Source organism: Megascapheus bottae, chromosome 20 (assembly GCF_031878675.1).
Source record: "Megascapheus bottae isolate mThoBot1 chromosome 20, mThoBot2.hap1, whole genome shotgun sequence".
Taxonomy (NCBI): Eukaryota; Metazoa; Chordata; class Mammalia; order Rodentia; family Geomyidae; genus Megascapheus; species Megascapheus bottae.
This window is the reverse complement of record NC_143528.1, coordinates 5,584,846-5,600,272: the sequence shown is the minus strand read 5'-3', so window position 1 is coordinate 5,600,272 and position 15,427 is coordinate 5,584,846. Positions and strand designations below refer to the sequence as shown.

The 15,427-nt window shown below is 37.9% G+C and overlaps 1 protein-coding gene and 1 long non-coding RNA gene across 7 annotated transcripts in view; one reads left to right on the top strand and one right to left on the bottom strand.

Moving 5' to 3' along the window:
• The window catches only part of Kcnu1 (potassium calcium-activated channel subfamily U member 1), a 123,283-nt gene extending 112,061 nt beyond the window's left edge, over positions 1 to 11,222 (top strand). Inside the window, exons 25-27 of the mRNA XM_090353930.1 lie at positions 5,616 to 5,807; positions 8,064 to 8,188; positions 10,687 to 11,222. Of these exons, the coding sequence (XP_090210056.1) occupies positions 5,616 to 5,807; positions 8,064 to 8,188; positions 10,687 to 11,062 (693 nt within the window). The 3' untranslated portion in view covers positions 11,063 to 11,222. The remainder of the gene's footprint in view (positions 1 to 5,615; positions 5,808 to 8,063; positions 8,189 to 10,686) is intronic.
• Positions 1 to 15,427, bottom strand: part of LOC150049120 (uncharacterized) — a 57,789-nt gene that overhangs the window by 19,953 nt on the left and 22,409 nt on the right. For 5 of the 6 annotated variants that reach the window (XR_016539019.1, XR_016539020.1, XR_016539018.1 and 2 more), the window contains 2 exons: positions 3,228 to 3,342; positions 1,106 to 1,217 (listed from right to left, as the gene is read on the bottom strand). This is a non-coding gene — a long non-coding RNA (uncharacterized LOC150049120). Of the gene's footprint in view, positions 1 to 1,105; positions 1,218 to 3,227; positions 3,343 to 11,923; positions 12,065 to 15,427 lie in introns of all 6 variants that reach the window. The other variant, XR_016539022.1, reaches the window with a different exon arrangement.

The following is a 15,427-nucleotide window of genomic DNA, read 5'->3' as shown; positions in this document are numbered from 1 at the left end:
GTTTTCCATCACTCATCATATGAGTATGATTTTGACCTTGGGCAGTCTGAGGTACTCCCAAGATACTTCCAGACATTGTGTCAATGGGTCTACTCACTGGTCTGTTGCTGGAAACAAACTGTAGTGACATAAAACTTCAGATGTCTTAGCCAGGTGATAGCTCATGCCTGTAATCCCAGCTACTCAGGAGGCTGAGATCTCAGGATCAAGGTTCAAAGCCAGCCTGGGCACAAATGGACCTTATCTACAATTAACCTCTAGAAAATGAGAAGTGGGGCTTTGCTCAAGGGTAGGGCAGTAGCCTTGAGCTGAAGAGCTCAGGGACAGTGCCCAGGCCAAGTTCAAGCCCCATGACCTCCTCCCCCCCAAAAAAAAATGCAAGGAAGGTTCAGATGTCTTTTAAAGCCCATGGTGAATTTGATAGGAAAAAGAATAAGTTACATTAGTGTGTCCTCAGAAAGATGGTTAATTCATGAAGCAACAAAATACACATCATCTACTTGTGGTAGCTATGGATTCTTGAATAATATGTGGTGTAGTAGAATAAAAACACTGTAATGCTACTGAAATGATGTGCCGAACTAGATCACTAAAAGTAATCTTGAGTACTGTTGCTCTTCTTTCCTTCCCTTGGGCCTGACAATACTCATTCAATTTGTCCTTCTAAGGGCAAAGAGGCCAGACAGGAATTGATAGTGAGCCTTCAATTCCATTGAATTCTCCCCTTCAGGTACCATTTGATCTTAGCTGGTCTCATTTAAGTTACATCAAAGAGGATGGGAACATATGTCACCCTTTACTAGAAAGATTTAGAATCATGGAGGTAGATTCATAAAGTTTTCAAGCATTCTATTTTGTTTCCCATACATGTGGGAACAAAGACCTCTTTCTCCCCACTGAAGTCACCTGGCAGTTATAAATTCCGGGCTCTCTCCCTTCTAACACACTGTGGCCAAGGCTACTGATGACCCAGCTCTTCTCCCCTAGTTCATAGTTGCAAGTCTTCCCCAAATAGACCTCTAGACAACTTACCCCCCTTCCTCCCCGCCAAGTTCTATTGTTGTTATGACACCAGCAATTCCTGCCACAGAAAGAATTGTAATACCTTTCAAGCATTCGCCTCATCCCAAGGACTTTTCTGATCCTGTTGCTTATGTTACCTCATTAAATTCTTCTGTATATCCAGGTGGGAGATGCTGTTATGAAAGCATTTTGACCTATGTGAGTAAATAACAATTTGACTTTATTAACTGTTGTTTCCAGAATCAGGCCTCACTACCACAACCAATGCTTTCTTCAGAAACCTGCAACCTCCAATGTTGTGATTTCCCTGTTTGGCTTATAGGAATCCATTTCTCAGATTGCTTAGGTATCAGAGAAACTCTACATTTTATCTTTGTCTCATGCCAGGCGCCTGCGTGAGACTGTATTAGAAGAAAGATTTCTAGTATTATGATTAGAGTTTTTTTGAAACAGTCTACCAAATTCATCCCAAAAGTTTATGTAGGGTAGGAGACAGTCATTGTGTCCCATTTTACATGTTTTTTTTTTTTTTGCCAGTTCTGGAGATTGAACTCAGGGCCTGAGCACCGTCCTTGGGATTTCCTAAAGGCCAGTGTTCTACCGCTTGAGTCACAGCACCACTTCTGGTTTGTTTTTTTTTTTTCAGTGTATTTGGTACTGAAGAATGAAACCCAGGGCATCGTGGATGCTAGGCAAGCACTCTATCACTAGGCCAAATTCCTGGCCCCCACATGTTTTGTCTTTTAGCACCCCTCCCTCCCCAGAGATCATTGTCCAGTCTGGTTCTTGCAACCTGCTACCCATCTTACTGCACCAAGATATCAGAGTCCCATTTGTGGACTGTGGCAGTAATGTTCTTTTCCATGATACCTACACTAACAGGATGGCATTACTAATGTATCTGCCTCAGGATAGACTTCTCAGGGGTAAAACACCTCACACAATATGAGAATAACAAGTCTTGACTTCAATCTTGTTGAACGGTTATTTCCCATGTTATATTAAGCACGCCTTTCCTTCCCATTTGTACTGAACACATGGTGCCTCTTCATCTCTCCCTTCCAGTCACCTGAAATAAACTCTAAGGGAGAATATGCAGGTATAGGAGAAGTTGACTGTGCTGTCAATTTGATGTCTTCCCTGGGACTTTCACATAATTTTTGTTACAAGTTCTATCTCCTAGTAGAAGCATGATTTTTTCCCAATAAAATCTAATTGGCTTTTTTCTACAAATCTTCAATCTTAATATTAGATTGACTTTGATATGCCCTAGAAAGCTACTCAAACTCCTATCACCATGGCTGGGAAAATAGGCCTATGAAATATAATTCTAATGATTTCAGTACTACAAAAGTTAACGTATGGTCAAAAATTCTGGATTATCCTTTATAACAAAAATGTCTCAGAAAGAAGTCTGAATTTAGCATTTCCTTTTTGGGGGGAGAAAACTGAGACCAGTAGAAGTTACATGATGTTTCATCTACCACACCTGGATGGTTACTATTCTTCAGCCACATACACTCACATCAATCACACATACATACAATCTCCCTGTGAATTGAAAGTATTTCCCAATGGATATTTAATCTTGAGGCTTTTTGAGATTCCTGGGATTAAAAGACAAAAAGCCCAGTGGCTAGGATCCTGACAATATTAAGTAGTTCTTTTAAATTTTGAGAGAAACCTTATGCTTCTTTGAAGCTGATAGAACACTGAGGACTGTAACTTTTCTGACACTGGAAGTTCAAATTCAAGTCCATTAGAAACATGATTTGCATTTAGAAGGCTGAAAACATTCCAAGCATATTCCAATCTGCAGTCTTTCTTGACAAGGAACAAAGGAGCAGAACAATAAAAAAGGAAGAAAGGAAGATGGATAGCAAAGAGGAAGAAAGTATATGAAAGAGGAAAAGAAAAAGAACAAAAAATAAAGAAGGAACAAGAAGTTTAGAAGGGTTACTATACCAGAAAATTCCAGTAGAAGAATGAGATTAACTTACAGAATAAGGGTGACATGCAAATCCAATTATTTCCTCTAATATAGAATCACAGTCCTTTTGACGTCAAAACTTAAGAAATGGTAAGCTAAGCTTCTTAGTTAAATATGTAAAGCAGGTTTTCTTAGAGTCATGGACAGCAGGATAAACCTAAAATTTACACCTTTCCTTTAATCAGTGGGGAATTATTCTATCAGCATAACTTACTCTGTATTATGGCTACATCTCCTTAAATGGATTGTGGCTCAGCCTGGATTTGCACTCTTCATTCTATTCCAGATGTCAGGGCATCAATTCCAAGCTTGATTTTGTTGTGAGTAGTCTGGAACAAAGGAAACATATCAAGAGAAACACTTGCAGTCCAACAACTAGGGTGAAGTCATTTTTAACCTGAAAAATACATAAAAATTATATTGATTTTCTCTTCATCCACATCAAGTACATAATTTCTTAGGTCAACTTGCCCCAGCCACCCTTACATTTTACTAGCAATATTCATTTATTAGCTAAAAGTCATCTGCTGTTACTTAGTTAAGAAAACACCTGCCTCATTGAATATACTCCAGAGTCATTCCTCTGAATACCATGAACTTTTTTGGAGGTGAGAGGTTAGAAATAATATCAGGGATTGAACTCAGGTCCTCAAACTCTGGCTTATATTTTGCTCTCATAGCTGGTACTCTACCACTTGAGCCATGCCTCAAATCTAGTCTTCTTAGTAGTTAATTAAACAGAAGAATCTCAAATATTTTTCTGCATGGATAGAATCAAACCATAATTCTCAGTTTCCTAATAGCTAAAATTATAGGCCTGAGCCAATAACAACCATGAAACATGTCCTCTGGCCTACATATGACAGAACCACCTAGGATTCTCCCAGCCACAAATGCTGTCTATACTCATTAATGCTCTCCGGATGACCCAGACACATGAGAACCAATAACAAAGAGAAAAAAAGTAGAATATAAGAACAGGTAGAATAGAAGTGATGAAATCCCATAAACAATGTTAGGTGGTGGATGCTAATATGCTAACTTTAAAGATCATAAGATGCTGAGAACAAAATAGATGAGCTGCCCAAACATCCTACATTCATGTAGGACATGGGAATTTAATACTTGAACATAGACTTACTTCATACATAGAACTACAAAAGGCAGAAGAATGAAGCGCAGGAAAAAGCCAGTGCCCACGGGATCATAGAGGAAGATCTCATTTGATGAGGAGGTCCAGGTTGAGGAGAGAAAATGCAGGGTTTGGAGAGCAAAGGCAGGAAAGAGAACAGATGTGCTCCAGCAGCTACAGAGGGAAAGCTGTGCATTTCAGAGAACAGTCCATGGAGATGAGTCCAATACAGCACAGCCACACTGTGGAGGCTTTGAAGGCCATCATAAGGCTTGTGTTTTACAACTCGCCTCAACACTAGCTTGAGGAAGTGGATGATGATCATGATCTGATTTGTGATTCTGGAGAATCTCTCTATAATCATTGTGAACAAAAGATTCTACATCGGAGAAAGGAAAACATAAAAAAAAATTGTGACAAAATCCCTTGAATAATCTGACATTTGATTGGATTATAGCATGGCTATAATTCCAACATACTGAAATAGAAGTTATTACTTGATTTCAGGAGTTAAGAACAAGCTGGGCAACATAGCCAGAAGCCATTTTCTTCATCACCACCACCACCACGGCTTCAGAAGACAAGCAAGTCCCACAAACATGGGTCAAATAATAAAGCACCAGCCTTGGGCAAACTGCCAAGTGAAATCATGAAGCCTAAGCTCAAGCCTCACTACTGGCACACATACAAAAGCATTTGATAGAATACAAGTCTCTGAATTTTAGAGAAAAGAAAAGAAAGTAATTACTTAGTATATAAACAAAATACATATTCAATATACTTGAGAAACCCCACTAGATGATATATTACAATGTTATTTCCATGTGCCTTAATGCCAAATCTGTACTGTTTACAGTAGAATTTCCCAGAAAGGGAGTTTGCCAAAATGACTAAGATTATTCAGACTCAAGCTTGTCTCAAAACCAGTTGACCCATAACATACTCTATTTGCATTTGGATTTTAGGATTCTGAAACCCTGCCCATGTGTTAATTCAGCACGTACAACTGCTAAAGTACATAATGAGCTTGGGAAAATCCAAATACCAATACCTGGCCTCAAATAAGTCACAATCCAAAGGAATATTAATTCCATTCACATCTAAAACACTCAAGACTATGGGACAGTAAGATCAATATACCCCAAGGAAATTTCATAGTGAACATTACTAAATATACATGGTTATTAGGGTATTTGTAGTTTGACGAATACCTCTAGTCACTCATGGAAGAGATGAATCCTTGGTGTCATTATTAATATCTAATTTGTTTTCCTTCTTTGTATAAGTGCCACAGGAACAAGAATCTGCTTTCTCCCTACTTTATCTAACCAGCAGTCCTACCCAAATCACCAGCGAGCAGTTTGTTTGATAATATTTTGAAATGGACCTCATGTTCATTTCAATCAAGCATCTCTAGTATTCATGGGTCAGCTCCTCTAACTTTGCTCGTGGCTTGTCCTTGTTTCTCAGGCCTTCTACAACTATCATGTCCTGGAATTACTTCACATGTTGGTGACAGGAGGGATAAGCTTCCAGCTGGAACAACATCTGGACAAGGAGAAGTTTTCCGGGTTACCTGAGAGTACTACATTCTTATCTGGAAGGATGCGGTGTAAGATGGGTCTTCTGTCTTTAGACCAAACCATCTTATCAGACATTCAAGTAAGTCAACCCCTACTAGATTACAGTCTCTGAATTTCCCACACATTGGGGTGCATAGATGATTGCCAACACAGGAATAGTTCATAATCCGATCAAAACAATCATACACTCTTATTTTCAAACAATATTTTACAATCCATAGTACATTTTTATATGTTAAGCTTATTTTTCAACTTTCCAATAAATAAATAAAGCAGTCTTCCCTTCTCATCTTCCAGATAAATGATTCCATTACAATGCCTATAACGTCATGCTTCGGATGCTACTGTCGTGGGAACATGACTCCAAACTTTCTGTATTGAAAATTCAGCTCCCACTACAATGATGTGTCTGAGTGAGATCTTTAGGGATGATTGAGTCATCCGGATATGGATGTCATTACTGCAGTAGTAGCTTAGTTATTATGCAAGGGGGCTTCTCACAAATGGATGGGTTCAGCCTGCATCCCTTTTCCCTTGCACATATGCTGTCCTGCTTTTCTGCCTTCTTCGTGGGATGATTCCGCAAAAGGTCCTTGCTCATACTGGCCTCTTCACTGTGGGTTTTCCAGAAATGCCAGGACTTTTCCAGAATTGTAAGAAATGTTATGATTTATTTATTTTTTAAATGAATTACCCAGTCTCAGGATTCAGTCACAGCAGCATAAAATGAACTAAAACATCCTCTGATAGCTGTACTTTAAGAAGGGTATTAATACCAATTATTATAGGTAGTGCTTTCTATGTTCCATGTGTTTATCTAGTTTTTGACCCATTTAATATATTCATGGATTTATGTGATAGACAGTATTATTTACACTCAGTAGATCAAGAAACCCACAGAAAGCAAGCGCTTACCTAAGGCTTTGATATCAACCAGCTCATCGCAAAGTGCATATGAGAGGATCTGACCTAGGGTTTGCTAGGCTGTTTGTGAAATGCTAAAGTAGTCTGCTGGGGTCAATCAGACAGAGCTCTGAGATGGGATCATAGAATTTTCTTTGGCTCTACCAAGTTGAAAACACTTGAGTTTGCTTATCCCACTGTGCTGTAGATTGTATCAAGGGCAAAAGCAATTCTGGAAAATGGCAATTGTGGATATTCCGGAATCAATCCATTTGGCTTAGCTCTGATTGATACTACGTATATCTGGTTGGTGTTATTTGGTACAGACCTTCACAAGTAAACATCTTCTGTTGGTTCAGAGTACATTAGCAGAGGCTTTTTTGTAAGGAGCATATTTTAAATCTCCATGCCTAGCATGTTTTCATTTGTGTTACCAAAAAAGCTCCTTGTGCATCTAATTCCAGGTGCAAACACCATAATGAAGGATCACACACAGTATAGTGTGGCCCTTTGTCCATTGGTAGTCCTGGGCTCCCAATAGCTTTCTAGGATGAACAATACAGGGATGCTAAACCCAGGAAACTGCTGATGACCACTGGCTATTATGAAAATCAAGAGTAGATTGGCCTTTACTCCTCTCCTTCCTCCATATGTGTTTGGTCCTCACTTTCCTGCTCTTCTAAGGAACTGGTGAACTGAATACACTTCTCTTTTAATCTTCTTGAACCTATATGACCTTTCCACCTGTTGAGTGTAGGACCAGGAAGAGAGCTGGAAACTGTGTCAATGTTAGAATGGGATAAGAAGATGACTCCTTGGAAGTCATGTGAATTCCCAATCTATTATATGCCTCGAAACCTGAACTTCAGCCAGGCACCGATGGCTCATGGCTGTAATCTCAAATACTTAGGAGCCTGAGATCTGAGGATCACTGTTCAAAGCCAGCCTGGGCATGAAAGTCCACGAGACTCTTATCTCCAATTAACCACCAGAAAACCAGAAGTGGCACTGTGCTCAAGGGGTAGAGAGCTAGCTTTAAACTGAAGAGCTCAGGGACTAAGCCCAGGCCCAGAGTTCAAGCCCCACAACCAAATAAAAACAAAAATCATCATATCTTGTTGCCCATCACTAGTTATCAATGATGCTAAAACAGAAATTGTAGTAATACTCAACACAAACATAAGAACACCACATCTATCAGAGCCTCTTGAAAGAACCAGAATGATAAAAAAAAAAAACAAAACCAATGCCAGGACTATGAGTTTCATAACGACATCTATCTAGCTACTTTGACACTGCCACATAAACATGCTACAATATGCAATCAGGTCTGTCAGACATCTGAAAAAAGATGCCAAAAGACCCTCAAGTAAGTGGATTTTTTGCTTTAAGAAAATACATAAGAGACCTGTGTCTTTTCTTCTTTCCCCAGCCAAGAAGAACCTTTGGACAACTGTTTTGTGGTTCATTAGATAATTTTGGAATCCTATGTATTGGCCTCTACCGCATGATAGATGATGAAGAGAATAATCCAGAACATAGAAGGGGAGTATACTGGTTGGGAAAGTGCAAGCCACCTAACCAAAAACTACTTCATTCAGTGTGGAAGAGATATATAAACCTACAGCTCAGGGCTGGCAATTACATGGAAGATGCTAGAGATACAGATAATGATATGGGAATAAGAAAGCATGTGTCTTACTACTATTGGACCCTAATTACAACCAGGGCTCAAAGTAGAATATAGTTTCTGTCCCCAATGAAAACTGAAACCTAGGCTTTAAATAAGAGTTATTTTTTCTCTTATTCATGGCCATGCAGCTTTCTAAAGCTAAGAGATTTGCTTATTTTCCACTGATATCATTAAGTACAGATTTATTGGGTGTTTCTTTGTAGCCGCTGGGTTTTATACTTATAAATCATGTATCCCATTTGTGTATATTTCAATTTTATTAAAAAGACATTTGATCATCAGTAGGGGAAACAGGAAATATATGTGGAGGGTATAAGAGGATACAATCTAGAGATAACACAATTGCGTAAGATCAAGCCAAGATTCTTATAGTGGTAATAATAGCCAATAGAGAAAACATTAAAAATGATAGTGGGGAGATATATGGATAGAATCCATTCCATAGAAAAGACAGGATGCCAAATGCGGTAGAGTAGTCTCAAGTAAAAGAAATAAATCTCTGCTAATGAAAGGAAAAAGTAACAGATACTAAGATGTATAATTCTGAGTGAGCGGTGTAGTTAGTGCATCTTTTTGTTAGCACCAAGATTTCTCAGTGTGTAACACTCTAGAGAAAGGAGATGGAGCCAGCAATATGTAGAGTTGAAAAAATGGAAAAGTTAAGATTAACTGTAGAGAGGCATCAAAAGGAGGTTCCCTGAGAGTTTGTGAAGCACTACTAAACTGTAATAAAAAAGGAAAAGGACTGAAATCCTGGTGAAGAGGGATCGTATTTAGAGTAAGAGAGTGAAAAAGAGTGGAGGGAAGTTGTGGAAGCTGAAAATATTTGAGATGGGATGGAGGAGGTTTGGAGACAAAGACAGATCATTGTGGAAGTCAGAGAAATGGAATGTTCAAATAGTAAACCCACAAAGACACTTCAGGCATAAAAAATGATGGTGGTGCCAGGGTTTGAAAGAAAGTGTAGAACAAGTGGTAAAGACCTAGATCAATGTGGTCTCTAGGCAAAAATGATGAGTCAATATGGCTTTACAAAGTTCACCTCACAGGCAGTGGGAGAAGAGGAGGAATGTTCTGAAAGCAGCTCTGGTAAGCATGATAGGTAGATAGGTAGATACATACATACATACATACATACATACATACATACATACATACATACATACGTGTGTGTATTCATTTTCTTTCTCAATCTCTATCTGTATCTCTGTGTCTCTCATACCAGTCTCTGTTTTAAAGGAAAAATGTAATTATGCTAATATAGTTTAAAACAGAATAGGAATTATGGGGGACTCAGTGAAAAATAATAATGGGTAGATTATCAGTGAAGGAAGGTCAGCTTTGAGATTTGTTTAGGAGAGGAGGGAAGATTGGGCCTTCAACAATGAAGGACAGGATATATCAGGCATGGTTATCCTGCCTCTGTGCCTGAAATCTTTCAGAGGCATCTTGCTTCTCTTCTAAGCCTTCCTATATAGGCCCAGGCTCTCATTGTCCTTTCACATTATTTGATATTGACTTTCCTTACCAGTTTTAAATGGAACTTTAAAAATTATAATTGTTTATTCATTAGCCATGATATATTCAGTGTGAAATTTGGTAGCAGAAACATTAGATTATACCTAATCCAAGTTAAATTATCTGGAGTATATGTAATATTTTTGCTTGACAAAGACTGAAGAAATAATCAGTGTGACACAAATTAAAGTCATTAGGGGTAATGCATAATATTCATGCCTGTAATCCCAACTTCTTAGGAGTTGAAGATCAGAGGGACTGTAGTTCAAGGCCACTCCAGGCAAAATCCTAGCTAGACTTCACTGACCCAAAGTTTGAATATGGTGGTACTTTTCTGTGATCATAGTTATGTTGGAGACTATGGGAAGATGATTACAGTCTGAGGCTGGTCCTGCACAAAAACATGAAACCCTATCAGAAAAATAACCGAAGCAAAAGGGGGCTTGAAGTATGGCTCGTATTGTAGAGCACCTATTCACTATAAGGTCCTAAGTTCAAATCCCAGTGCCACCAAAAAAGTAAAAGGAAATTAAACAAACAAAAACTAGTCAAAACCAGACTTCTTTTTCTTCTATTACTATGAAGATGACCACAAGGCCCAGAGAGGCAAAATATGTCATGTGTAAGGCTAGACAGGTTGATTTCAGCGGCAGGGATAGAAGGACATCTAATTCCTGTTCTAGGATTTCTATTGTGTTGTTATTATTCCGAAGCAGTGGTAGGTAGACAAACAAAAGTGTTTCCTCTCTGGCTTAGAAAATCAGTGTCTTTAGTTTAGTTACTGCCAGTTTTTGCCCTGACCAAGCTGCAGGCACTCAGAATGCATGTTTGGCTTTCCTTGCAGGTTTGTGATTACCAGGCCATCAATCCAGTTTAAGCTGATGCCCTCTGACTTAGTGTTTTGTGCCATTCCCTTCAATGTTAATTGTTACAAAAAAGATGGTGATGTTTCTAAAACACGACCTCCATGTGAAATTTTAAATATAGCGCCACTGACATCCGAGTCACATCTCGACGTGGATCATTCAACAACAACTGACCTGATGGAAGAGAAATCACTCCACATGTTCTATTCACAAGTTTACCCTTTGGAGTCAAGTACTAGCCAGCTTTCTGAATCTCATCAAACAGTGCTAGACAATAAACAGCCAGGTGAAAATGTGAAAGGAAATGAAAATGAAAACGTGCAGGAAGAAGGTGCTGTATTGACTCCAACCTAAAACTAGATCCACTCGTATTCAACATGAGCTTCTAACCTGCACTGAGGAGACATCTCCTGGGATGGCGAATCTGCATAAAGAAAATAAAAATGGAAGCATGCCATTTTTGTGCCCACTGCTTGGTGGTTCATCAGGAAGCCCAGTCTCTTTGGGTAGAGACAAAAAACTAATCTTATCCTACAGGATCTTGTGTGATAAATAAACATATTGTAAATACTATAAGGAATGTTTAGTGTTCTGTTTTCCTTGGCCAGAATATGGGCAAGCTTGGGCTTGAACTACATTTTAAAAATTATCTGGATGGAAGACATGCTGGCTGGAACTGACAGTTAATTTATTAGTTACTATGTCTAGGTGTATATGACACATAGGAGGCCCGATAGGATGGTTGGTGCCTGCTATGCCAGCTACTCAGGAGATGGAGGTGGAGAAGATTGTAGTTCAAGGCCAGCCTGAGTAAATGCTATCAAGAAGACCCTGTCTCTATCAATAGCTGACTGTGAGGCACACCTGGGTCATCTCAGGGACATCAGAGGCTATTGGAAGGAGGATCTCTTTCTAATATTGAGCCTGGGGGTGGCCTGGTGGGAAGACTTATCTGAAAAATAACTAAAGGAAAAAAAAAGGCTCAAGTGCTATATAGCACTTGCCTAGCAAGCACCCTAGTACTGCAAAAAATTAATGTTATGATACCATTTTACCTTGAGTGGAATATCTAGGGGAAGTCAAGTGTATTGAAATAGATAATCTTCCATATCTTAATTTAAGAATAGGGACATCGTTGTAGTTGCTTAAAATATTTCCCTGTATTCTATATCCTATATTCCACAGTAAACCAATCCACATCTCTATAAACTTTACCTTTAATTACTCATTTCCATCTAGATATGACTCTGCTAACATAATAAGCAAAAGTTCAACATAGCTAGGATATAATCCCAGTTGGTGGTCTTTATAATGATGATCTTGGTAAGCAAAGGCTTTTCATACTATCCATGAGACCTAAGTAGTTAGGAAGGGAAAAGTAAACAAAGTTTCTCATAAATAGTTGAAATTCTATCCCTTATGTTATTAGCATTTGTAGTGACATAGTGCTATTATTCCTATTTTATAAAGGACAAAACTATGTCCCCTACAAGAACATTGTTACATTTGAACTTCAGATAAGCAGCAAATAATTCTTTGGAATAGATATCCAAATTGATTTTCGAATATTTTAATTTTCTTTAAGTAGTAAAAAAGGAATTGGTAGTGAACAAAACAGTTTATGATGCTGGGAGTTTGGCCATGTTGTAGAGTGCTTGCCTAGCATGTATGAAAGCCTGTGTTCAATTCCTCAGTACTATATACACAGAAAAAGCTGGAAGTGGTTCTGAGGCTTAAGTAGTAGAGCTCTAGCCCTGAGAAAGCCCTGAGTACAAGCCCCAGGACTGAAAAAAGAAAAAATATTAAAATATTAAAAACCAGTATATGAATGCAGTGCAGATTGATCAATGTCATCTCTTTAAATGTTCTCACTCACCCCTCCCAACCCACTTTTTCATTTTTCTTAAATTTTTAGAATACAGATTGCATTTTTTGCCATTTAACAAAGCAATTTATGCATCTTGATTCTTTCTACATTTTCACTCCTCTTTGTCCCACCCTTCTTTTATTTTTTTTAATTTTATGATGTATACAATAAATTCTTGACTTCCCTACCCTTCTTCATTCATCTAATCTCAACTTCTACCCCTAACCCCTTGCATTTCCTGGCACTTATTTTGACTTAGAATTTCTGAAGAACTGTAATATTCTGAGCTTTCCATAGAGCCTCTTATGTGTAACCATTTGCCCAAGTTATTGTATTTACCTAGTAAGTTATTAAATTAACATTAAAACTTAGTTTAACTATAGTACTTGAAGATTTTATACTTCTAAACATATGAATAAAGAAGTTGTATTAGTAAATTTTACAAACCTAGGAAATACATTTTTTTCCAAAATTAAACTTTGATGGTAATGGAGACAAACTTATGGTAAAAAGATTAATCCTGAGTGAAATTACTAAAGACTAAGGAAATTCTTTCTCCTTCCTTCCTTCCTTCCTTGCTTGCTTGCTTGCTTTTCTTTCTTCCTTCCTTTTCTTTCCTTCTTTCCTTCTTTCTTTCTTTCTTTCTTTCTTCAAAGTTGTCTAAAGCACCTTGATTCTGCTCCATTTTCTTAGACTGTCTTTTCATATACACTGGCAAGATAAAACTAACTGCAGTTCTAATGTAGATGTAGAATTATACAAATATCAAAGGCTCAACTTTCTGACCCTGACTTTCAAATTCTGATCAAAATACATGATGGTCTCAATTCTGATTAAAATATATGATGGACTCAATCTTGACTATGGCATTCTGAATACTAAAGACTAAGAAGTTGTTTGTTACCATAGCTATACTAGAGAAGGGAAGGTTGGTTCACAGCCAAGGAAGACATGACAAGAATATTTACTACAAAAGTAGTTTTCAGCTGAGCACAGTGGCTCACGCCTGTCATCCTAGCTATTCAGGAGGCTGAGATCTGAGGATCACTGTTTAAAGCCAGCCCAAGCACTAAAGACCATGAGACTCTTATCTCCAATTAACCACTAGAAAACTGGAAGTAGCACTGTGGCTCAAGGGGTAGGGTGGTAGCCTTGAGCTGAAGAGCACAGGAACAGTTCCCAGGCCCAGTGTTCAAGCCCTACAACACACACACACACACACACACACACACACACACACACACACACACAAGTAGTTTTTATCCCCTTTTTCAATTATATACTCTGGTTGATATATATATATATATGTTATATATGCATATGATTTAATGGAATATTTCTCTTTTTTTGCCAGTCCTGGGCTTGAACTTAGGGCCTGAGCACTGTCCTTGGGTTTTCCTCAAGTCTAGTGTTTTCCCACTGGAGGCAGAGTAGCCAGCTTTTCTATGTATGTGGTACCAAGGAATCAAACCCAGGACTTTGTGCTTGCTAGGCAAGCACTCTACCATTAGGCCAAATGTTCTGAGACAGAAATTATCTCTGTGGATTCTCAAGATCCACACACAATAGCCACACATACATCATCAATACCTTTAGTACCTCAGCTTCATTTTGCATGCGTAAAAACCTGGCACACAAATGATTTCACTTCCAACAGGGTAGTATAAGTTGAATGAAAAAATATTTATTTTCCTATATTTTATAGGAATGCATATTAGGAACATCTCTATAATCACTTATACTTCAAGTCTCAATAAATAAAATCATCAGAATATCTGTAACTTCATTCTGTGATTCTGAAGCTACAAAAATCTTGTCTTTCAGCTATAAGTAGCAACATTCAAACACAACCCCTTATATCAGATTCTTGTGATCAGTATACCATTTGTAACTGTTTAATATGTACAAATAGTAGAACCAATATAAATACAAAGATAGCCATGTAAGGAACTTACCAGTCAATATATGTTTTTTTTTTTAACTTTAGCACTTTCAAAATGAGACAAAAAGCCACAGACCCATTCTTCAGGAAATGTTCATGATATATACCACAAATAAATCAACTACATTGGAAGAAAATGATGAATCACCTTATAATCTGTCCATCCATCCAACATAAAATTTCTATAGCTAGAAGAGGAGCAGTCATCAAAAGGAAGTGGGGAGGTTTTATTTCATATTGAAAGTTTTTTAACTTGGAAAAGTTCTTAAGTGTTTCTCAGCTTTTTTATTTTTTACTTCAAAAGTAGAACATTGAACTTGGATGATCCTGAAAATCAATCCATCTTCATTTGCTCAATTCATGTATTTCTTTTCTAACACTGAAGAGGCACAGTACTAGATACTGATGATTGAGCTGTAGCCAAGACAACATTGCTTTCTTCATGGAACATACACTTGAAGAAGCAGAAAATAGGAAAGCAAGCTGATGTGGTTTAAACATCATGAATAAATCTGAAATGAGACTGGAATGATAGGCAGGGTCTGGTTGAGAAAAAACATTCTGTATTGTAAGAAACCTTCATATTTGATTCTAACTGCACCATAAATCTCTAAATAATGGGGTGAATGATACATTTTGCATTTCCAACGATCATTTTGGCATTTGTGGTTTCAGAAGTAGAACTAATTTAATTCAAAAGTTCAAAAATTTGAAATGCTAGGTAAACTGTAACATAAGAAGTTAAAGTGCACAACAGTTCTTAAAAGAAATGCAAACTCCAGGCAGAAGCAAAGGGGAAGTAGTAAGTCGGAGCTGTGCCTGCTATGCATGACCACTTAGCCAAAAGTTGAGGTTATAACATCATGGGAACCATAAGATGCAGATGAGAGTCAAGACCCAAATAAACCAT